The 25,595-nt window shown below is 43.5% G+C and overlaps 1 protein-coding gene across 5 annotated transcripts in view; it reads left to right on the top strand.

The window, feature by feature from the left end:
- Positions 1-25,595, top strand: part of Ssdp (Sequence-specific single-stranded DNA-binding protein) — a 155,624-nt gene that overhangs the window by 30,478 nt on the left and 99,551 nt on the right. For all 5 annotated transcript variants that reach the window (XM_071582872.1, XM_071582873.1, XM_071582871.1 and 2 more), the window contains exon 5: positions 12,365-12,406. In XM_071582872.1, the coding sequence (XP_071438973.1) occupies positions 12,365-12,406 (42 nt within the window). The remainder of the gene's footprint in view (positions 1-12,364; positions 12,407-25,595) is intronic.

Below are 25,595 nucleotides of genomic sequence, written 5' to 3'. Positions count from 1 at the left end.
CCCCCGTCCAATTCTACTCCCAACCCTATTCGTCCACCCGACCCCTATCTCTGCCGTTTTCTCTCAGTGCTTGACCTGAGGGGCATAATTGCGATTACGAGGTTGCTTTCTAGGCTCGCATGTCCCCTTCTCACAGTAATTACCTCGGATATCCGAATGAGTGCATCAAGGGAACACTTCTGTAGCTGTTCGTGAATTATGTTCCTCCATTGTGCATTGTAATATTTTTATTGTTTTGGTAGAGGGCTTTCTATATGTTACGCCACTATTTTGGTCTTTTCTCACCGCCTGCCCTCGGTTCCTTAGTGGTCAATGTTAAATCTTCAACTGGCAGTTGGCATAATTTTATGCCTAATAGTTTTTCAACTCTGGATCTATATCTTCAACTTTCCTCGTGTTGGTTATCGGAGATCTCTTGTTTCTTTAGCGTTTATCCTATTTTATCTTTGTTCGTAGCGGATTCATTTGACGCCCAATTTGCTGTAGCCTTCTTTATTCTATTTGATCGTTAATGCACGGGCGTGGCATATAGTATTTGGAGTAGTAGTAGTATTTAGGGGAGGCGACCGACTGCTGAGGTCATTTGCGCCGTAGGGGATGAACAGGAAAGGATGAAGGGTGGAGAGAAACCCGGCGTCGGCATTAGCCTACTGTTTACGAAAGGCGCCAAGGGGTCCGCATCTTATCGTCCCATCCGACGGACGGCGTACTCACTCAAAGTGCCCTCCACAAGCACCTCAAGTAGGGATCGAGGTACCTCTGAAAAATATTCAACACCGCCGGGATTTGAACTCGAGCCCTCTGGGTGGGAAGCCTAGTATTTGGGCAACCCCGTAGTCGGCATGTGTTTTGCAATATATTCATTCAAATTTGTTGTTTACTCGTTCCATCTTCTAATATAAATGAGAATCATGGGCAATAAATTTAACCTCGATTGTGATGGTCGAAGAATTTGTAAATGCAGTCATCCATTGTTTCGGATTGAAGAAAATGCTGTTTTTAGTTCTGAATCAGTTGGGGAGCCGAAATATCTTGATTCATGAAATGCGATACTTGATCCACTATGTGATAATATATGCTATTCTACCTTATATGTTATTGCCACAGCAAAACCTACCGTAGTCAAGTTTCCCATTTCAAGTACAACATATGTATGCCCGTATTTATTTGTCGTAAATTAGCGTCAGATTTTCTGTTTATTATACGTATTTGTTCGATGATAATCATGTCCAGCAAACGAATGAATTTTGTTTCTCCCTTCACACTCTGGGGGTTGAGTTAATGTTTTCCATGTTCGAAAATCTAAATTTTGATTATGACCTGATTAACATGGCATTAAATCATGAATTTTCGCGCGGGATGGTAAATCTGGGAAACTTCCCTCATTTTTACGATCGCGCGAGCCGAGTATACTGGTAGGCGCATTTAAAACTCATCTCCCTTTCCCAGATTTTTTCTCTCTCTCATTTTGACCGACCTTGCATCGCCCGCGGGATTTCTCCTGCCGGTCCCTCACCCCGTCTCGTCACCCCTTCCACACCCCACCCAACCCGCCGTTCAAGGAGGCGCCCGCCGATGACGGCCGCCCGTCCGGAGTCGAACGCCTCCGCCTGTGCCGCTCGCTGCATCCACCCTTGTGCCTCGGACAAGAGCACGACGCGAACGGTGCGAGCCCTCACTCTACCAGAGTGTAAGAAGCCGAAAGAGGGCGGGGGAAGTGGGAGGAAGGGGAGGCGTCGGGAGTCACGTGGGAACGCGTGGATGGCGTATGGGAGAGGGGGTTGTGACGAAGGCGGCGGGAGGGAGGGACAGATAGAGAGAGTGTTGTCATGCAGGGCAGGAGCGGTGGTGGACGCGACGTTGCCACATGTACGGAATGGGGGAGGGACAATGAAGCGGAGGTTGAAGGTTTTTAAGTATGTGTGTGTGAGAGATAGAGGGGTCGTTGTGTGTGTATGTATGTGTGCGTGCGTGTTGGGTTTTTGTGTGTGTGAGCGAGGGCGAGCGAGGGCGAGCGTGGAGTCGAGTGAGCGAGGGGCGGCACGGCGGGGTAGGATGTGCCGGGGACAGGGGAGAGTCGGTTGATGGTGAGGTATTGATCCGTGCCGTGGAAACGCAGCAGCTTGGAGTGGTGTGGAGGGGAGGCGGTGTGTAAAGTTGAGCGTCGGTTGTGTAGCCAATGCAGGGGGAGCTGGGAAATGGGCTGTAGGTGGGGTTGGAGGGGAGGGCGGGAGGATAAATTCAGAATCCCTCCCCCCACACGGCCCCCAATCTGCTGTATTCTCCGCTAAGGAAATACTCCCGCCGATGGAAAAACTTCAATCGGATGTGTCTTTGTCCGTTCCATAATTTCTCATCCCGTTGCCTCCTGCCCTCGGCCTGTGTCCGAAAGAAGAGTGCATTTTAGCTTTGAAATTCCAGTTTCGAGGTTTAAAATAAATGTTAGAACTGGAGTGTAACGCATATTCTTGTGAACCTTTAATACCAATAAATTGGAATTTGTTTTTATTTTTGTTTTCAGCGTTGCTAACTGGACAAAAATCGAGTGCGTTTTTTTTGTGGAAAATGTTTTCTTTTTAATTTTTCGCATTAATTTGTGTAATGACTGACTGGTTCATGTGGCCAGCGATGGTTGATTTTGAACTCAAAATACTATTCTAAACAAATCTTTTCATTATTGCTGGAAATATTTCAAAATGCTCAATTTATTTGGATATTCTTTGTTAAATACATGTCCGGGACAAATAAAAATACATATCATTGGCTGCGGTGAATAACAAAATTCATTACTTTTTCTTTGTGATAATGTTAGTTTTAACTGGGGATCTGTATTTTCCTGTTTCCAGGAATCGTCATGAAATCGCCAATTTATCAGTCGCAATTTTGGCCAATTACTGCCCCTCTTGTTCATCACTGTTTCACACGTGATGGTCTCGCATGCTGTATCTGGGTTTGTCTCTGTAGCTAGCCTTCGATTTCCTTTATCATGTATCGTCGAGATCACTTTGCCCTGAACCCTAGAATTTTGTCAACGTTTATCGTGGAGTCTTATGCGCTATCCTATTAGCTAAGGTTGGGGTTTCGAGTCCAATCACGGCAACGAGTGTTATAATGATCTGAGCTAATTATTAGGACGGAGCCGATTACCCAAAATTAGATTAATCAAACGAGCGCTCTTATATTTATTAATTGGCAGCGTACATTGCATCAACGTCTGCCTCGTCTGTACATGCTCCTATAACTGCATTTTATCCGCACGCGTGATGCGCGAGTCCATGTATCATAAAAATCAATCCTCTGGCTCCGTTCATCTGCCCCCCCTCCCGCAGTTCCTTCACCTCGAGGGGTGCACGGGCCATAAAAATCTGCCAGTGCCTATTCCTCGAGAGAGTCTCTGGGAAGCGGCGTCCTAATTTAAAACTGCGGCAATGCCGTGAGCCGCGTAAAGGCGAAGCTCGGCGGCGGAAAAGACAAAAAACGTATCAACTCGTTCGTCAGCCCCCCCAAGTATTCAGGTTGGCCATCTCGGTCGAAGCATGTGGATCGAGCTCTCTGAGAAAGCTGGGTGTCTCACTCACTCGCCTTCCCTCCCACTTCCACTCTTCCACCGTCTCCCTTTCCACGACCTTATAATTCCCTGCTCGCCGCCCGCCCTTCTCTCTTCTTCTCAACATTTCTGCCTTCCACCCACTCTCCGTCCCCCCACAACCAGTCCTCACCTCACCTCCCCGTACCCCGCCCACCCGGTCGCTTCCCCTACGCCATCGACCCTTATCATTCCCTCCCCCAACCCCTTCCTTATCCTACCCCAACTGCCTCCCACAACCCCCATTCCCTTTTACTCCCCCCGTCCCTGTCTCCATTCCCAGCCACCTCTTACCTTCTGCATCACTCTTCGTTGCCGGAGTCATCTTCCCTTCGGTTCTTCAAGCATGCCCGCACGAGTAATTCCGTGCCGCCTTCTCGCCGCGCGTCCTGCCGAGAACCACACGCATCTTCCGCAACCCTTCCGCTCTCGTCCGAAAGCAGTCAAGCCTCAAATCCCTCCCGCTTTGAGTCCACCCCGCCCATCTCTCTCCCCCCCACTACCCGGCACACTTAGGGCTATTCCACTCGACCCAGATACGGAGAACATGAAATGTATTGTTATCGAAGTTCCCGTTAAAAAATATTAGTTACAGAATATCCCCGTCGAATGTTTATTTATGGGGCCTTTATAGTAAATTCCGTCATCTATCGGCGAGTTAACACATCCTGCGATGGTGTGAAACTATAACAAAATCATCGGATTAATGGTAATTAAAATCAATCTGCTTTCCTCAAGATCACTCAAGTCTTAAAATTTTAATTACTTTAAGAAATAAATTAGTACTAATAAATTGAGTTCTATATGACGTAGTTTAGCATGGTATTCTGTCAGAGTAAATATTATCTACTGCACTTACACAAATATGGTCACCATCAACTTAAGAATGCTTATGCTGGTCCGGATGGTTTTTGACCAATATATGCTATATCGAAAGCGATTCGCTTATTTTCTCAATCATTCAATCAAAGCTCATTTTCTTGTTACCCTCATCGGCTGACAACCAAGTCATTCGCGCTTTGTTTATTATTATGGTCGCAAACTTTTGAATCCTTTCCTTAGTTCTTTTTGCCTTTTCAATCATTAGCATATGTTACGAAATGAAAATTTATGCACTTGCGGGATTCATTCGTATACGTGGTTCTATTTCACCAAATCCACTTGCAAGCATGCGCGCACACACCTGGTTTCTCCTTTTTTGGGAACTATTATGAAAATCCTGTTTTTGTACACTTAACACCAGATAGCAAATATGGTGTGTGTAAGTACGTGATATGAAGACCTATGTGATTTAATTTGAGAATTCATACACGTGTGGCGCGTACCATACAATAGGACACACCAAATGAAAAGTATGGCCAGCCTGCTTGTTCCTGATATTTTACTCGAGGGAAGTCTTGGAAGTTTGAAGGGATAAATTTTGTTTTTGGTTTATTTAGGCTGAAAATTGACTCTTTGGTTTTGATGAAGTGTTGTAACTTGTTATGATGTATAGGACAAGTTGATTATGGTGACATACTATTAGATTAATACGATATTGACAAGCTATGTACAACTGGCGTGTGTGCAATAGGATTTTTTTAAAGTATTTTCATGCAATACCTAAGTATTATAAATGAAATAACATATTACGTTTTCGCGTGTGCAAATGGTATGATACTACCGTTACGGTGGAGGGTTATGGATGTTACTTCATTATTGTCATATATTAACGTAGGGGGGGGGAGTTGGACTTCAACTAGAATCGTGGTGTACTTCGTTTCTTTAGAAGAAACAGGTGTTGTGTAATTATAAGCATTAAGAATAACATTGTATTTTCAATACAAAGGATTAACTGTGAAATGATTGTGCATGCATTTCATTTTAAATTACTCACCTCTTCATCAGAAAAACATGCATGTGATGTACTGAGCTGTCGGCGAAATACTTCAAAATATCAGCATTTCATTGCATCTGCAATATATTCACCTATTTAAATTATACGTTATTTGCTACTAGAAGTAATATTAAGTGTTTTAGGCACCGAGTATAAAGAAAAAAATGACAGAAAACGTGTCCCGGTTAGCCCATTTGCCATAATCCTACTCGATAAAACGTATTTCAAAAATAGTATTCTGAAATTTTCAATAAATCCCGAATGAGTTACCCTGAGGTCAAAATCTGTAATGAAGTCAATTTAGATTTGTGGGTACTGGATCAAGATTTAGAGCATTATTCCTAAATATGTAATAGGAGTTATTTGTATGGTTTGACTTGCATATTTTGTTTCGAGTGTTTTTAAAATTTGGAATTTTATGTCAAAAATGTCTGTATGAGTTGATTAAATAATGTTTAATAGTGAATTCTTTCAAGGTTGGTGGTCGTGAGAAATAAGAACCCCTGCATTTTGTTATGCCTGAAATTGACGTGTAGTCGAGAGATCCATTTAATGCTGGCTACAGGCATTTCACGTTTAGAATCGGCTCTCCATTAACATTGTTAATAGGATTTGTCAGAGTTTTCATTTCGTTAGTGTCCTGTGTTGAAACTCAATGTGCATCATTTGGCGCTTTCCCACACAATTCTGGAATCGGGTAGATGACCACTAGCCTTCATCTACCTAATTATATACCAATAAGATCTACCTAATAGAAATACCAATTCTTGATTGAATTAATTAGAAATCCGCTGGAGCGTTGCATCTTCGCTCCATTGAAAATCATGAAGTCCTTGATATGATAATTGTAGGGTTGCTACGGAAGTAATGAGACAGTGTTGAAGTCTACATATTTTTTCCGATTAACGCGTGCGCTTCAACTTACTCGGCCTAACGCTATCATTAAGAGGACTTCCTTCGTTTCTATTTACGCGACATGCAGGTGTTGTGGGAATGGAGCCGGCAAGAGAGCACTTTCGTATAATAGCATTCCACTAGATGTTTCGTTAAACTACATCATATTGAGGCCATGTTTTACATTATTCTCACCTAAAAATGATGTAGCACATCGAAACCTGGTCGATTTTAAATTTTTATGTAGTGGAAAAATGCTTTTCTATGGTCATTATGCTCCAATTTCGCCATTTTACGCCTGAAACAACGCAATTCTGTCTGGGAGCGCAGTTCCTATTCTATTCGAAAATATCGATTGTCACAGACACCGATTGGTGAGAGAATGTATTTGACGGCAGGCCAGACGCAATTGCTCGGCTTTCATAATCATGCATGAAAATTAGGGGAACAATGAGGCCTCAAGCTCCCCCTTTACCTGACGAACTCGGGTTATAGGTGTTCCCGTCGTGTCGACTCGAATTAAATTTCATGCTTTTTTATATCCGAAATTCGTCAAGCTCCCGTCTTCTTCAGATGAACATGTGCCATCCTATTTCATTAGTCATTTCAAACCGTTCTTTTTTCAAATCCTTTTCTTTGCATTTGTTACAGTCGTATTTCAAGTGTTACCTCATAGTTGAGAGATACCGTATTCTTTATTATTTGTGCCTAATTTTTCTCTTAATTTTAGTGTGTTCCCAAATAAGGTTGATTCGTTTGATTGTTTTTACTTGAGCTATATCATTTTACATTGATCCAAAAATGACTTCTAAATAATTCGTATTATTTAAGGGTTTACTTGACTGCTGTCATTAGTACTCATAATAGTAGCATATCTAATTGATAGTGATATTTCCTCAGGACAAGTGTTTAAATGCTTGCGTGGACAACTGCTATCATCTGTTGATAATAATTTGGCTGACGCTGACAGATATCCTCGGTGATAATAGGAGATATTCTCATAAATAATCATTCCAATGAAATTATTCCGGAACTTTCAAAGCGTTTCATTATCTCAACATATATTTCCAGAAGTTAAAGGTAATAAGGCTGATGGGCTGGTGATATAATATTTTTTTTAACCACAACCATGTGCCATGACCTCCTAAGTGACCTCTCCTCCCAATCAACCAATTTCTTCTACCCTTATTTTTCCCACATCTTATTTAACTTCTTTAGAGGGCATTCGTTTTCATGACGAGGTGTGTAATGGTTATTGTAGAAACTTAAGTGGTTAGCGTAATTTAGTTCATTAGGTTTTCTAGTCGAGTACAAGGCTTTCATATTCCATCGTAGAATGCTAAATTTAATAGGTAATTTTCATCGAGCAAACTTATGATGAAATTGAAATAGAATACTGCATGTGGGTGCTTAGGATTGTTGTCATCGATTGTCGATAATGCTAAGTCTATGGAGGAATCGATAAATGCTCGATTTGAGTTCCGGGAGTCTAGCGCCCTAGAGTCGGATTCGATGCGAATGTCGGCGACCCGGCGCCATATCGTCTCGGCGCCACATCATCTCGGCCCCCCGCACCGGCTGTGTTTGTTTTACCTCTCATCATACCCCCACCACCAAACTTCCTCTCCTCCTCTACTCCAACCGACTTCTTCTCCGTCGCCACCAACAGCCGCTTTGTGTCGCGTTTGGGATCCTACCGCCTCAATCTTCCTCCCAGCCCATCACAAAGATTCCTCCCCCTACTCAATTTTTCGTCATTCGACATTGTCATTCGCCGAGAATATTCGTCATTATTATCTAAATCCCCAAATTAATTAAACATCGCCCATTTTTAATTCTTCTTCTGCATAACTTGCCGAAAAGTGTCTTGAGGATTACGCAGCTCTCCACTATTTTGCATGGGAAAATCGTCCATGCACTCGTTCAAATAAAGGCAGAAGTAACTCAGGTAATCTGCGTGTTTTTATTATTTTTATTCGTCTTGGTGTTGTGACGGTGAATTGTTATTGGTGCTTGCAAGCAGTTCGTAATGCAGCTCAATATTCAATTCAATTCAGGCATTTCTAAATGCGAACTAACCATATTGCCTTCATGAGTCTGCAACTCATTGAATTGGAGAAATGTAAAACTCGGAGTGTAGAGAGGGTTTTGGGGGATAGTTAAGGGAGAAATTCCGTTATAAACATTAGTCCTGATGATGCTGCAGTGTAGCGAAACGTCAGTAAAAATTATATTCCGTGGAAACGCAAATTTTCATTGCTCATCATGTGGAGTCTTGAGAATAACAAATAAAAGTTAAGTTTTTATCTCGATTATTTTGAGTGCTGATTAAAAGTTTCCAATAATCCCTCGTATCGAAATGTCAGCAAATCGGGGATGCTGAAAATTTTAAACCAAAAAAATTATTTCCTCATTCTGAAACGAGTGTTATACTTGTAGACTGGTCATCGTGAAACTCTTATGTTAGTTTTCGTGTGCTTTTCCAACTTCAGGTGAAAAAGGTCTTGTTAGGTAACAATCCAAAAAATTATCGTTGCCTTCCAATTTCATTTTATGAGTGGTGTTTTTCTCCCAGCTAGATGAATTTAATTAGACATTTTGTCTGATAACGTGTTAGTATAATAATGGTAGAGATTTGCTGAATAATTGTCTTTTGAATTACTGTAAATATGTATCCTCATTGCTCCAAAATAGTTTGAAAAATATTCCGGCGTTTTATTCGCAAAACTTAGTGAATATTATGTTGCTGAAATGAAATCAGAGAATATGTATATACTACCGTCAAAGTGTTAAAGGTATTTATCTTATTAAGATTTTTAAGTATTATCTGTTTCGTAATTATCATTTCATTTAAAAATTTAGGTAAAGGTTAATGCATTTGTGGCCTACTTTTTTTTCGCCTACTGGATAAATGTTTAGCCAATAAAAAGTTATGATTGGTTAAAAGCCTTATCGCTGAATTAAGTCCTCTACTTAAGTTAGCCTTGCTTACTTGAAAGATGAAAGCGGAACAGTGGTATTTCTAAGTTTTCTTTTGAGGAAAAATTGCATTTTTCATATTGTCTCGATTGCTGTTGAATCGACCAAAGTCCCTTATTTCCGGTTAAGGATTCCGCGTTTCAAACGTTGAATTACTGTAAATATGTAACGAAACGAAATGAAACGACTAATATTGATTAATTTTGTTCGAATTCATAAATTTTGACGCACGTTGTCTGTAAATGTCTTCCATGTTCCCATTGTCCCGTCTTTGTTCTCGAGTTTTAATATCGCCCATTCAAATAATCGATTTCACGGATAATTATAAAATGCATTTTGTTGAGGTTGTGCCGAGGATGGAAACTGCATCCTCGGTGCGACCTTAGTGAGGGCAGGTGGCCTATGACCTATAACCTTACCGTGCAACCCTTGCCCTTGAGACCCTTGAGACAAGTGGTACATTTGTTATGTGCCCGACACCTAGGAATTATTGGTTATTCAGATTCGAAATCTTTAGTTTTGGGTGGTTTGATGGGGTGTGTGTGAAGTTTCCTGACGGTGTATTCATTCACAATAGCGAGTGAGGTAAAACAGTCGTGTTGAGAGCAAAATTAAATGTTGAACATTTTTAAAAAAAGCGAGGATAATGGGCACAGGGCAGCATAATGAAGTTAGTTCATCTTCCTTGCTCTTACTATATGATTGTGTGCATCTTGATCATGCTCTACAACCAACAACATATTCGCCCTCTATTGGTTTTTTGACCGCAGCTTGGAAGCGCACATTCCCGAAAATACCACGACTCATATCGAAACATTCGGCGTTTTTTACCTGGGTTTCACTATGTTCGCGAGTTGTTCAAGTGGAGAAGAGCAATTTAAATATAGCGGTGTGAAATATTTATTTATTATGTATTCGGTTCAGGTGGATTGATGGTTCAGTCAGCTTACACTTCTGAATTATGTTAGGGCCTGGCGAATCTCGGTTAAATTTATCGTTGCGCTGATTTCTACCGAATGCAGTTGCGAAAATATAACGGAATACCAATCAGTGTCGTCTCATATATTTTCCGGCCGCTCTCTCATTCAAAACGGTAGCCATGTTGTTGTGTATTTCTGGAATTTCGTGTTGGTATATTTTTACGCATCTGGATTAAACGGTTTTTGCCATTCTTTACACTTGCCGGTCTTACTCGCCCTCTTTCGGTTATCTTTGTTTATCTTATGACTCGGCATCAGCCGGCTGGAGTGAATATATTATCCAACGCAGGCCACCTTGTGAACGCACGTGCATTACTTATCGAGGGGACCCGTGGTGGCAATGCGCAGTATTCGCGTGGCCGGACATGCCGTTTTTGTTTTGCTGCATGGAGATGCGACGCCTCTACGGGTGCACTCCTCTGCCCTTTTCGTCATGCAGCCAGCCAGCCACCTCCCTCCGCCCGCCTGGTCTCCCCCTCGCCCTACCGCCCTCCGTCCTAGACACCCATCGATCCCGCAACCCGTTTCTTTCTCTTTCCAAGTTCTCTCTCCATTCCCGCCCTTCCCACGTCCCAAGCCCGCCTGGAAGGGGAAGGTCGAGGTGGAGAGGGTACATCGAAGCGTCGGCGAAGAGGGTGGCGGCTCCTTCCCGCACGGTCTCCCCCACTCGGTCCCCCCTCATTTGCCCACTCCCCTCTTGGTCCAACCCTCTCGGTCCGTTCGGTAGATGGAGCGAGAAAGAGAGGGGGATGCCCTCCCTTCCTGCCGGGGTTGAGGGATGGCACCCTTAACTATCAGGACTTTTTTCTCCTGATTCGGCATGGCTTCGTCACTGGGCGGTGGCGTGGGAGGTAGAATCCTACTCTCGCCTTCCCCCGCGGTGGGTCGACGCCCGTGTCGAATGATTCTATTATCGCGACCGCGGCGGCCCAGGTTGGGAAGTAGAGCCCCTCGTATCCGCTCCTCCCCTCGTCGATCTTATTCTCTTCACCGCTCCGACTCACGCACGGGGCGGACGAGAGGGATATTTGGGTGGAGGGGAGAGTTGGCGGAAAATAGTATTCTCGGAAAACTTTCGATTTCTCTTACGCACATGTACTCTCTCTGAATCCATGTTGATTACGTCACGGCTGGGAGGCATTTTAGGCTACCACAACGCAGTGGATTTTTCGGTTAAAAAGGGGGTGGTATCGCCGGGAGGGAGGGCTGGTAGCTGCCTGGCTGGGTGTCCCCCCCGCTTATCTCGCGGGCTCCCTTCCTCCCGGGCACCATCTCACTTCCATATCGATCTTTCGACCTCCCCTCTCTACCTCCACCCCCTCGGTGGCGGAGGGACGCGTGCCCCCTCCCTGCATTCGCCACTTCCCCGCCCCCTCATCGCCAACCTCCCCGCCCCCTCTGCACCAACCTTCCCGCCCCCTCTACACCACCCTCCGCGCCCCCTCTGCACCACCCTCCGCGCCCCCTCTGCACCACCCTCCGCGCCCCCTCTGCACCACCCTCCGCGCCCCCTCTGCACCACCCTCCGCGCCCCCTCTGCACCAACCTCCGCGCCTCCTCTGCACCAACCTCCGCGCCTCCTCTGCACCACCCTCCGCGCCTCCTCTGCACCACCCTCCGCGGCCCCTCGGCACCAACCTCCCCGCCCCCTCGGCACCAACCTCCCCGCCCCCTCTGCACCAACCTCCCCGGCCCCTCGTCGCCAACCTATCACCCCCCATCCTCACCAACCTCCCAGCCCCCTCCGCACCAACCTCCCAGCCCCCTCCGCACCAATCTCTCCGCCCCATCGTCGCGAACCTCCCAGCCCCCTCTTCACCAACCTCCTCATCTCGTCCCTGAGTCCCATCGTCGTTTGTCCACCCCTCCCGCCCTCTTGCTTCTCTGTCGAATGGTTTTAAAAAATGCCCGCCACGGTATTCAGAATCATCCAACTGTTTAGCGCATCCCCAAGTTATGGTTCACCGTTATGCAGTAACCTTTGAAATATATTTGTCGATGTTCCATTTTGTGCAACAAGACTAATTTTTCTCTCACGTTTCTTTCCAGGGTTTCGTCAATTCCGGGTATGGCGTCAACGGAATCGCGCATGTGAGTACACGACGTCGTCATTTCGATCAATTTCTCGTCACAGTGAGTGCCAGACACAAACGTCTACACAAAACAACTTGTCTCATTCCACGCAGGCGCCCACCAAACGTCTTCACCGTCCCTCTCTCCATTTCAGCGAAGAGACGTCTAGCGAGTGGACATTCCTTAGAATGAATAACGATTTCCTTCACATGTTCGCCACCACCGTCGGAAATTTTCTGTGCTCGTAGTCCATATCTTCCGCTCTGTCAGTTGCCTGACATCTAATCTACGAGCTGTTTCCGATATCCTGTCCGTGCGTGAAATCATGCTGTTTTCTTTTCGAGAGAATTACTAAAATATGGAAAATTCTTGGAACACAGATACTGTTTTTTAGTAGTCGACCAGCGTATGAGTAAAAAAAGTAATTTTATTTCAAACTTCGCTAGAATCTTTTAGGCAAATTATCAGTGGCCATGGATTGATAGAATCGATTTTTTGTGGTCTTGAAAGTTGGATGCCCGAAATGCCAATAGTAATCTTTTCTAGTAAAATAATTAGAGAAATCAATTTTGAATTGCTTTGAATTTTAACATAATCAGTTACCTCCTTGTTAGGTAAATTATTTGAGAAAAGTGGTAAATTAGGAGAAAAATGGTAGTTGCCAAAAGCCAAAATAAAAATCGCAAAAAGTTAAAAATAAAAATGAGCCAAAGTTGTACGAAGTATCACCACTTTGTACAACTTTGGCTGATTTTCATCGGAGAGTGGTAGTCTCCAGAAAGTGAATGAATCTCATCTGCATTGACCCCTCGAATTTCTGATGATATTTGCATTTGAGGCCGATAACAATGCATCCGCTCTTCCGTCTTAATCCACCGAAATACCCACCTCTGCTGGACACAAAATTCTTGGCATTGAATCTGTTCATTATTATGGATTAATCAATTAATTAATATGGCAATTTTTGGACTACAGCCGATTTCCAATAGCTTTGGCCTTCTTGCCGATTAATAATTGTTTTATAATAGTATGGCTACGTAATCAAAGTATTTTTTGTTTTCATCACATGCGTCTCATTAAAAGGGAACTTTAATCTCACAGTCGATGTGGACAGAATGATGGCAGTAATTTTGGGTGGAAAATTGTTACAAAAGAAAGGAAAAGGACTGCCCAGGAGAGATGTTCGGAGGGCAGCCACATGCTTCAGAATGAAGACAGGGGAACCCGTGGCTGCAAGCGACAGGGCCGTTAATCCCTGCATCACCCGGCATTTTCCTAGGGTAGTGTTTTGAATTAGGTGTTGGTAAAGATTTTGCCAATTATTCTGCACTTATTTTCTCCCCATAGTCATTTCTTCTTCACAAAACATTCTCTCCTCTCTCTTGTCTTTCCCTATAGTAAGTACCGAATTGCAATCCCTCGTTACCATAAAGTGTTTTATGTAAGATACACTCGCAATCATATGGTCAATCTTATGCAGTATTTATTTTATTTTCTCCTCACGATGACTGCTTATCGGCATGTAAACCTGTAAATCCCACTAAATTGTCCTGGTGTGCTTTCATCTCTACTAATAAGATTCTGTCACTTATTTGTTCACCGTTCGCGAAACTTTCCCCAGTTTCCTATTAGTACTACGGCTATCCTGCGCTGATTCTCCTTCCCTCCGATATTTATCACTCTGTACTTATTGTTCATCTAATCCCCGCTATCCTTCCATTTCACATTGCATAGACCTAATGTATCTTAAATATCCTCTCTCCAACTCTAGCATGTTTTTTTAACTTTCCCGATATCAGCATTCCTAATCCCTATTTGTACAGTAGCCGTCCTCTTTGTCTTTTCTGCCGCCATCCGCTCGTACGTGTAAGGATTTTGTGCGATGACGACCGCTGAGGTCCAACCCCCTCCGCTTCCGGGTACGACACCGTGCTCAGTGGGACGAATCTCGCAGTCTCCAGAATTAATTGTTCTCGTGCCCACCTTTATCATGAGAAAAACAATTGAGGTGGTTTCCTGTTGGCTTACTCAATAGTGTTTTTAACGTGACACCATCACATTAATTGCCCCGCACCACTGGGTTTAGATACCTTTGCAGCCTTCTCACTGAGGGACAGACTCTACATGGGCTAGCTTTTGATTTGCTCTTTACCCTCCGACCTAACTGGCATTGGTTCCAGGAGCCAGTCCCCGCCAAAACAACTCGATGGGTTATTACATCTCGCAGTTACTTTCAAAATGTCAAAATTGTAGCCCATGGGGAGGAAAGAGGAGGGAACATACGTTTTCCCGTTTCCATCCACCCATTCACCGAAGAGAGGCATGGTGCAAAGATTCAGAAGGTCATCCAACGTAATTAATTTTTGTCTTGCTCGACTTTTTTTCTGCTGCGACCGCTTTTGACGTAGTATTAGACGAAGATATTGTCATTATACAGCCAGGTTAATAATACACACTCCGTAGATCCGTCGTTCTACATTTTTTTATACCTTGCCATGCTTACGCATTCGGATAGATCCCGGTTAGAGGTTTTTTTAGAAAAAAAATACTAGAACTAGAAAACACAAGTCGGGGACTCATACATTTTTAATTTTCCCTCCGAAAGGAATCTTAGGCAAGTCATAGCACCGTCTTAGTGGACGTTGGTTTCATCGTGTGGGTAGTTTGTGGGATGAGGGAGGGGAAGGTCTTGACGGTGGGGAGAGGGATGGAGAGGAGCATTGAGGAGAGCAGAAGGAGGCGGCTGAGTGGTGGCGAAGTGGAGGATAGTGGTGAGAATTCGCGGGGCGGGGAGTGGTCTGTCTCTGGGACAGGAGGGGGGGAATAGGAGAGGAGGAAGGTTTGGAATTGGAGGTGCGGGGGGGAGGTGATGGTCGGCGAGGGAGGGGCAGGTAGGGAGGGGGACGTCGGTCGTGGTAGCGTTTGATATGGCCATGCGTCCATGAACTCGAGGGAGTGACCTTGCGGAGGGAGGGGAAGGAGGGGCGACGGGACGGAGGACGGTGCAAGGTTAAAGCTGCGTCCTGACTAGTCATTTAGGCGCCTAAATCGCTCAATTTAGGGAGGACGCCATATGTAAGGATTTCAAAACGCGTTAAGCAGCGAGAGGGCGCGAATTTAGGCACCTATTTTGGCCCCCGGATTTAGGACACGAGAAGTGTATCCTAAATACGCCATATTGCGACCCCATAATCCCAAGCGTTAGAACCGAGACACCTAGCAGAAGAATAATCGCCATGGCGTGAGTGTATTATATATGTTGATTACAATAACATTGGTTATTTATTTGAAAGAGTACACTTTTACTCGTTGAAAAAATGATGGGCTTTATTGACGCGAAGTGAGAAAATGTGGAGCTTTCTTTAGGCAAGAGAAATTTGGCGTCTTCTGCATGAATGTAGTTCAATTCTTCCTTATTTTGGTATATAAACATCTCGGAAAATAACCATCAGACGTAATGTTGTGTTTGGAGAGTGTAAGCATTTAGTAATGCCCTTAGTAAAAATATAGCTGTATGAATCCAACTGGGTAATCATAAGTCGTTCGCCAAGCCGCTTCAAAAAGAGTCGCCGTTTTACTACGTAAGCCTGCAAAGTAATAAAAGCATTAAAAATTAAAAAGTGCCGACAAAAACTAATTTTAAGATTAACATTGAATCGATACTAATCTTAACTGAAGCATATGAAACACTTGCGAGTAGCATAATTATAAATGAACTACACACGAGACAAAACATATCTTAAAACAATTAATGACCGAAATATAACCCTGGGATGAAATGCCATATAATGAGATAAAAAGTTGAAAATTATTGAAATGTAATACTATATGACTTAATAAATAAAGCAAAATATTAAAAAAAAACGGATAATTCATAGAGGTAAGTATAGTACGATGAGGTAGGATGAGTACGAAAATGGTACAAAAAATCGCCCAAGTTAGAAATAAATGAAAAACTTAAATAAAAGACTGCTAAAAGGATTGTTAAGTGAACTCAGAATTACGCGGTTTTGCAATTACACACAAATTTTTGCACAAGCTAAAATAATATATATATTTAATTAATAATATATAATATTTACATTCGGTCATCGTTTGTTTATTCCCAATTCTTAGCTAAATGGCAGTACTGCTGCGTAGGGTGTCCAAATTAAAGCTGCATTTTCATTAGGCCCCTAGCACTAAGGGACTTCAAAGCATGCTCCCTAACGCTTAGCCAATCTGGATGCAGCTCGTAAGTGTAGGAGAAAGGAAGGATGTGGTGGGCCAGGGGCGTGTGAGAAGCGTCCAGGGAGTTTGGAGAAGGTCAAGGGGCGGAGAGGACCCTCAGTTTAGAGAGGGAGGGAAGAAGGGGGGAGGTGCACTTCGGTGGTATCCGTACGCCTCCGTGAATTTGAACAGCTTCGGTCCGCTGCGAGAGTTTGCTTGGTCATTTGGCGCTGTAAATGTTGATTGGACTGAGTTTTGGTTGGCCGGGTTGAGCCATTATCAGTTTCTTTTCATGATAACCGAAAATCGTCCTAATAACTTTTTATTAATGTTGTGCTGTCTAAAAACAAACGTTACCTCTTCAGAGGTAATCAGCGATGTTGAGATATAGTTTAGGCCGAATTCCAGTTGGGATGATAGGAAATAAAGGCAAAACACAGATTTTGAGACGAATAAGTGTTTTAGATTATTTTTCTATCATCAATAAGGAATTATGCTGGGTCTCGTCTTTATTTTTTACGGTCACGGGTGGTGACCTAACACCCCCCGCCACACGCCCTTGCGGCGGCTTGCAGGGTATAATGTAGATGTATTTTTATTGCGGGTATTAAAGCATAATCTACGGGATTTTGTGGACTAGTTTATGGCAATTATAACTTTACCTCCTGGGGTATTAACTCGTTCCAGCCAATATTTTTTTATTTAGTACGCTGCAAGCCAGCGTATGGGTGTATGGTAGGGAGTGAATACTCACCAGACTAATTTTGATCCGAATATTTTTCCCTTACTGCGGTCAGACAGTGTAATCTGATCCTTTATCGTTCTTGGGAAAAGTGACATCTTAAATGTATCTGTACTACTAATTATCTCTCTAATTATATTGACATGATTTCGCCTACCGTTCAACGATGGGGGTAGTAATACATTTTCAACATCATCCCTAAGGAGAGTAATCGATGCAAGAAATCTCAATCTGTAATTTAATCTTTTCAGTGGGAGTGATTCCCAGCTAGGCTCCTCTAATATAATGGATTTTTCCCGACGAACATCCATCAACATAAGAGAAGTGGCCCCGAAGCGTCGGAAATGAAGTGGGCGCAACATTCTTTTCCAAAAGCAGTCGTGTAGTAATTGTTTTCCTGGAAGGACAATGAACTGTCACTTCGTTGGTCCACAACAGTATGTCTACCAATAGTTTTCGGCAAGCTTCAAGATCGGCGGCTGAAGACAGCGTTGAATCGCCCTACGCCTTGACAATGCGTCTGCGCACTCATCCAACCTTGCAATTCAGTTCCTGGAGTCCACAGGGGTTAAACTAGTGACTCACCCACCTTACAATCCTGATATAGTCCCATGTCATTATTTACTGTCCCCTATATTCAAAAATCGCTTGCGTGGAAGGAGTTACTCCAGCCCGGAAGAAGCCGTTGCAGCCTACAAAAGTGAACTTTCAGCACTCGAGTAAAATGAGTGAAAACCTGTTTTGAGAATCGGTTTACGAAAATTCAAAAATGTATAGAATGTCGTGGCGAGTATATTCATAAAATATAGTTATCAAAATTATTTCAAATTTCTTAAATTTTGTGTATCTCAAAACTTTCGTAGCGACCTCGTCCAAAAAAATTCAGGAATTGAATAAATAAGCTTAGGTCATCAGGACTTGAAAAGGGATTTTTAATTGTCATTTCTTTCATTTATAAAACATTTTCATTGCACCCTCTGGGTTGATATTTTATGGACACTATTAAATGGCTGGAAGAATCATGGGGATGGTGACCCGCTGAATTTACATTTTTATAAATACATTTTCAAGTCAATAAATTTTCAATTCCTTAAAAAATTATTATTAAGTAATCTATTGGTTAAGGTAGGTTTTGAATGACCGCAACTACCAAATAAATAGTTTGTTTCTCCTCACAAAACAGAATCCAGCAAACTACTCCACATCAAGTCCCTCTTCATCTCTGTGTACTTCCTTCCTCCCTTCACCCAGTCCAACATCCCTATCCTCTTCCTGCCCTTTCCTCGTTTGCCTAACAGTCTCCCCACTATCACAGTCTTCAACCTCCCACTACCGATCAATATGCTTTTCATCCATTTTTCCTGCCTCCTAATGATTTCTCCCGTAGAATCACCCACCATACCTAGCACTTCCTTGGTTGTTTCCTTGGGGTCCATTTCACCTTCTCCAACCTTCTCAATATTTCAAAAGCCTCCAATCTATGCCTATCCTCCTGCTTCAGTGACCATGTTTTCGGGCCGCACGTAACTATGCTCCGTATCAAAGTTGTAATGAGCCTTCTCTTCACATCCTTACTCAACGTCCCTGTCATTAACTCCCTCCTCCTTGTGAAAGCCTCTTGCCCTAGTGCAATTCTTCTCCTTACGTCCATACTACTTCGACCGTTTTGGTCCAAAACACTTCCGAGATATGTTAACTGTTCCACCTGCTCTAGTTTTTGCCCTCCTATTTTAATGTTAAGCTTAGCATTTGCCTTTCTGGAAAATCGCTTAACCTTTGTTTTTATTTATATTGATTCTCATTCTGTATCTATACTGAATTTCTAATTCACTCAGCAATGCTTGCAACCCCTTGGTGGACTGACAAACTAGAGCTTGGTCATCAGCAAACCTAACTGATTTTATGGATTACTCTTTGACTTTTATTCTTACCTCCACTTCTTTCCATGTCTCTTAAATCATTTCCTCCACCTATACGTTGAACAGCACCAGTGATAATGGGCAACCCTGCCTGTCACCTCTTCCTAACACTGCCCATCTGGACTCACCATTCCCCACTTGCACCTGAGCAGTCTACATGCGAAGGTTGTGTATTAGCCTCCTGTCACTCCAGTATGTTCCTATTTTCTGCAATATACTCATTAGTTTTTCTCAATTTACACAGTCGAACGCCTTTTCGAAATCTACGAAACAGGCATATACTATATGTATGTATGTATGTCCTGATTGTATTCTAAATTCCTCTCGATTAGTGATCTCATTATTACAATGGCATCAGGCGTGCCTCTCCCCTTCCTAAACCCGAAATGATCATCCCATAAGTAATCATTTGCCCTTCTTTCTATCCTTTTGTTTGGGACCGAACACCGATGGCCCCGTTGCCAGCTATCTCAGGTGAGCAGCTTGGCCCTGGGCCGTTAGCTCTAGCACTGCGGCAACACTGTTGCGAACTCGGCAATATCCCATCCATGCTGTTCTTTACGCATGTATTCTTTTTCATTCTCTTTCACAAATTTTCCTGAATTCTATTCTACTCTTCTATTGCAAAAGAATCACCGCCGTAGGGCTTCGAGTTGCCGTCACTGGCTTCAGCCTCGCGACGAACGGTTGAAAATATGAGGTAAATGATAGTTATACTCTCGACCACCCACACCTCGGCCACCATCTTGCAGTCCATCCGTCTCCGACAACCGGTTTCTTCCCTCTTACCTCGTCTAGCTCTGCTTCAAGCTCTTTTTTTCGCTTCCACATATTTACTGTTTTGCCTACATCTATTTTATACCCCGCAAGTCGCCGTAAGGGTAAGTGGCGGGGGGTGTTAGGTCATCATCCGTAAAAGAGAACAAAGCCACATGCGAAATCAACGCATCCATGCTGACACCTACCCACAGTGGCATATAAAGTCATGTAAAAACCATTTCAACTTATAAGCATGCAAATACATATAATATCAACTAACAAGCACATGCACCTTAGAATGTAGTACAAATTTATCCAATAGCGTGCAGGCTAGAATTTGAAGAGTAAGAAGGCGAAATTTCGCTACCATATGGCCATGCAGCATGCAATGGTCTTAGCTACCAAGGACACTTGGAATGCGAAACACCACTGCAGGCCGCGGGAGGGTCCCCCCCACAGAGAGAAACGAAGGATGGAAGCGGAAACTTAAAAACAAACAAAGCAGAGCCAGCAATACTGTAACAAGCACTAAATTATTAATTGGCATTCTAATGCGTTCATGCGGGAAGGGTTTTGACTGCAAAATACTCGAGGCTTGTGAAAGGCATGAATTTGAGTAGAACTAATGAATCCCTAGACGCCGAGGGTGGCAAGTAGGATTGTTGCGATCTATAACCCTACAGTTGCTATCCCTTATTTTCAGTGGGAAGGAGTAGTCCTTGAATCTTCTAGTTCTGGCATTTTATTTCCCGACTTTTATTTACATGATCGAAGCGACAAATGTATGTTGCGTGTGGAGGGAGTTTCTTTGCACCAAATTTAATAAGGAATTTAATTTTAAAAAGGACAAGAGTCGCGGTTCCGAGCCTTAATTCTATTGATGTCTCAGTCGATACCAGGGAGGTTAATGTCACAACCAATTATGTTGATGCTGTTGTTATTTTTGTGTAAATTGGTATATCTGTTCATCGAGTGCATGAAGTGTTTTAACATCGTGAGTCTGAAGGTCTACCGAAAGAGCATAAGTTAATGTTGGGTTGATTAGGTTGCAGTAAGGTGCACCAAACACTTTCTATGTTATTATTTTTAAATACACAGTGCCTGCTTTCAGAAGTACTCTTCACTGCCATGATAACTCCGGGTCTTGTGCCTCTATCGCCTCGGTAAGCTGTGAAGACAATTGGGAAAATTTCTATATATAGTATATCATATAGCCAACTCTCTTAGCCTAATACTATATCAGAGGAATAACTTCGGATTATATGCCCGAGGTCGGCGCTTTTTTTTGAGGCTTCTGCAATTTAGAACAAGGATAGATTCTTTTTATTTTGAATGACACCGTATTTATGTCCGACTGTAATTTAATCCGCGTTTGTGGAGAATTGCGTGCCAAATGGATTTCTTTATTAATTCCAGTGCCGCCCGTTTCTGTTGTATGGTAATTAATGATTTTGTCTGCACTGGCACCAAATTTTAGCGACCCACTAAATGACCTACTCTCTAACCTAGAAAAGGCCTTCAGTGGTCGATCATACTATACGGTACCTTACTCGACGCTTCCGCCGTGAAATGGACCCCCGATCGGTTCAGGGGAGTCCTGCACGATCGGAGGGTTAGCCTTAGCTCGACGAAGGAGGCTCATTTGTCCGAGCAGAAACGCCGAAGTCGTTGGTGTATGCCTTTCACTCGGCTCCAAACCTGAGACCCACGAATCCTCCCTCGTAAGAATGCTGCATACCCATAAACCAAGCTGACATACTGGACACCCTGAACACGCCTCACCTCGAAGCTCACGTTCTTTAAGGGAACGGAGTTCCTTATAAGCACTCAGCCAAAACTAGGATCCCTAGCTAGGTGCCCTAACTGTTTCCCTTGGACCGAAGAGCGCGTAAGCACACTCTTATACGATCTTATTTCTCAAGCGCCTCATTGTCGTCCGCTTGTTGCTTCCACCCTCTACCTCGCCGCTAGCCCGTCGTACCTCCTCTTCCCCGTGGTGTTCCTCTCTCCCCTACGCACTCTCCTGGCTCTTCCCCACACCCGCGCCACACACCTTCCCGTCACATTGTGTGCTGTATTCCAACTTGGCTCCCACTCACGCCGGCCCCTCTTTTAGCATCCATTCCTCCCCAGTGCTCTTGCTCTGTCTCAGAACAGTCTTTTCCATCGGTTATCACGCTTTTTCGGGTGGTACCCCGACTTCTGAGCCACCTTCCCTCTCCCTCCGCGTTCCCTCGTGACTCCTCACCCTCGCTACGGTCTCTCCCTTCATCTCCCTCCCATCCCTTTCCCTCACATCCCCCGACCCCCCGCTGACCCTATTCCATTTCCTTCCCGCACCCTTTTCCCCCCCTCCTTTCCGTCCCCTCCGCTCTTTCCCCAGCTGCTGCTTCCCTCACACTACGTTCCTGGCCTCTCCCCCTCATTCCCCCCTCCTATTTCCTCCATCGCTTTTTCCCGCCTCCCATTCCTCTTCCCGCCGGTCCAACCCTCGCACCCCCCTTTACTCCCCATACTCCTTTACTACGGCTCCACGGCCAATGAACATGCTTGCCGTTGCCACATTGGTTAAGGCGTTGCCACATCTTGGGCTCTGGCATTACCGCAACCTTATCGTCTCCATTCTTTCCTTTCTGTACAAAACATCGCTGTGTATTTTCTTGTATTTTCCAGCACTAAGTACGTATCAAAATATGTCGTTTTCAGTTATAGCTCCGTGTTGGAGTCAAAATAGAAAGCCTCGTAGCTATATCGATCGGAGTGGATTTGAGTTTGGACCCCCAAAAAAAGCGCATGATATGCCCATGCCAATCGCAGCCTTGAATCTCCTCCTTATCAAGCGTATATACCTTTTAAATTCCCCCCCCATCAAAACCAAGTAACCATAGTTGAAGATTCCTCTACTGCAATGGCTTCTAAGCATTACAATGCATTTCCTTCTCCTCCCCAAGCTAAGGTTTCCGGAAAATGACTAACTGTAAAGAATTTAGGAATTACAAAAATGGGTAATAATTTGTGTGGATATAATTTTTGGGAAAGACGGTAAATTTGAAGAAGCCTTTATCATGAAATTATGTAAATCATGCTAATTTTACGACCACTTTAAACTGATTTGAAGGATAGGAAGCACCCAGACGGTACGGGCGTATTGTGGGAAAATGAGGTAAAAACGGAATTCTTTGGTTGTTCCAAATCAGTTTCTGTCTGTGATATTTTGACGCCTACCGAAGCTTCGCTACGCACTTTTTGAGAGATCCAATACGGGACTACGTGAAAAGCGGCAGCCGTCCTAAACAAAAATGTGATGTGGGACAGAATGAAGCTTTATGTAGGCAGCCTGTACTATTCCGACCTAGCCTTCGGCCTCACATCGTCGTCCCGAAGGACCCCTCAGTGATTCCTTTTGTGGTAACATTTGGAAGAGAATACCAGCTAGTGAGAGACTTCACGAATGCTAACAGGGTTATGGAAACCGTTTCGCCACTCATGTAGCCTTGATTTTACAGTCTGAGTTGCCCTTTTATCAGAAAGCTTGAGTGATGTGCTTGGAAATGGTTACTGATTTTTGTGTGGGAAGTATCGTTCCTAATTCCAATTTTGGTTTAATTTGTTTAGTGCGTGCATCTGCCAAACACGGCGGAGATGTTTAACCCTTTGAAACTGGTTGACGAACAAGATACGTTTGCAGCGCAACGGTAAGATTTTCCCTCAATGATAGCGGTAATGGGTTTTGAGTCTTCTGTACAATAGTATGTCTTCTAAGAGGAGAAGGGGAATAGTTTAGATGTCTTACTCGGTAATAGTCAGTTATGGCTTTATGTGATGACTGCATGAACTGCTTCATTTCAATTGATGCACGTCAGGGTGACATTTCGTGATTCTAGCAAACGGGAAAATTACATATTTTAGCCCCTTTCGCCCTGGCACTGTGGGTGTTGGCTGTAAATGTTATCGAATCTATGCCAAAATTCAGAAACATTCAAAAGTATTTATATTGGTAGCTTTTTGTTGGCGTCAAGGAAGTCCTTGTGAAGGAGTATGAAATTGACCCTAAAGCTCCATCCTTAAAGAGACATGTTAGTTATTCGGCTGCGTGCCAATTATTCGGCGTAGTAGTTAAGGTTTATCATTTTGTTAGAGCATGGAGGAGAAACCCTTGAATAAAGGTAATCATCTCTCAATACGACGCGTCACCTCCCTCTTGCCCTATCTCCTCTTACGTATCTCCCCTCGCCCTATCCCCCCACGTTCGAATGTTATCTCTGATCTTTTTATTGCTGGCAAGTCCACCCGTTCTGTCAAAATTCCAAGCGAGCCGACTGTGATAAGTTAGGAATTTGATCTTGCGACCATCATTGCGGATCAGGTACGCTCTTGGATCATGAGTCGTGGTGCTTCCAACGAAGATGACCCGATCCACGTAAGAGAGAAGGCGGCAGTTTTTGAAAGGACGCGGTCTCGTCTCTCAAATCCCACTCCAGGAGTAATCTGCTAGTCCAAAGTCGTTAGGTAAAAGTATATTTTCTCGTGTTTGAGCGATTTCCTTGGAAAATTTTTAATGTTGTAGCCATAAGTGAACTAAAACCGCTCCTGAAATATGGTACCATCGGTGATACTTAGATTTTCACTTCTAATTTCTAAGCTGTGTCATAAGCTGAGCCTTACCCATTCGTCTATTCTTTGATTAGCCGAGTATGTTTAATTGGAATTTTTGGATGTATATGAATGAGCAATGGATGAACTTCGACCTTACGCTGAGTTCGAGGAACGTCCTTGCGAGGAAGATCTTCAGTGAATGTTAATTACTCTGTGATTCAGCACGAATCGAGTATTATATCCGAACGAGGTAAAAATCATTCAATCTTAGGGACAAGGAATCGGGTGCGGGCTCATCAGTTCCCATGCATTCCTTTCATCCTGTGCTGACGAGTGGAACGGATTTACATCTACATAATACCCCGCAAGCCGCCGCAAGGGCGTGTGGCGGGGGGTGTTAGGTCACCAACCGTAAAAAGGAACAATACTACATGCAAAACAACAACGTGGAAAATTACACCCACAGCAGCGCACACACTCATGCAAAAATCCCTTCGTCCAACACTCATGCAAACACATATACCGCAAACCAACAAAAAACTGCACCCCAGGATGCAGCACGAAAGCCATCCTACAACACGCAAGCCAGGACACAACAGGGAATGCGAACCAATGTTGTCCCGTTCGTTGATTAAATCAGCAATGATTTATCTATGAAATAATGTTTCTATCCCAATCAAATATCTTCTCTATGAATACATATATATATATATATATATATATATATATATATATATATAAATATATATATATATATATATATATATATATGTGTGTGTGTGTGTGTGTGTGTGTGTGTGTGTGTGTGTGTGTGTGTGTGTATATATATATATATCACGGAGATAATTCCTGTTTTGGCCATTGGACAAAGGGACATCATTGATACCTTTCGTGCCGTTCCTTTCCGGGAAAAAGTTGGAACAAAATCCTGATTGTAGGTTATTTGGGAAAATGATTTTCCCTTTCCTGATTAATTCCATAT

This window comes from Hetaerina americana, unplaced genomic scaffold, assembly GCF_022747635.1.
Source record: "Hetaerina americana unplaced genomic scaffold, ioHetAmer1.1.p SCAF_12, whole genome shotgun sequence".
NCBI lineage: Eukaryota > Metazoa > Arthropoda > Insecta > Odonata > Calopterygidae > Hetaerina > Hetaerina americana.
This window is presented reverse-complemented; position numbering and strand designations above follow the sequence as displayed.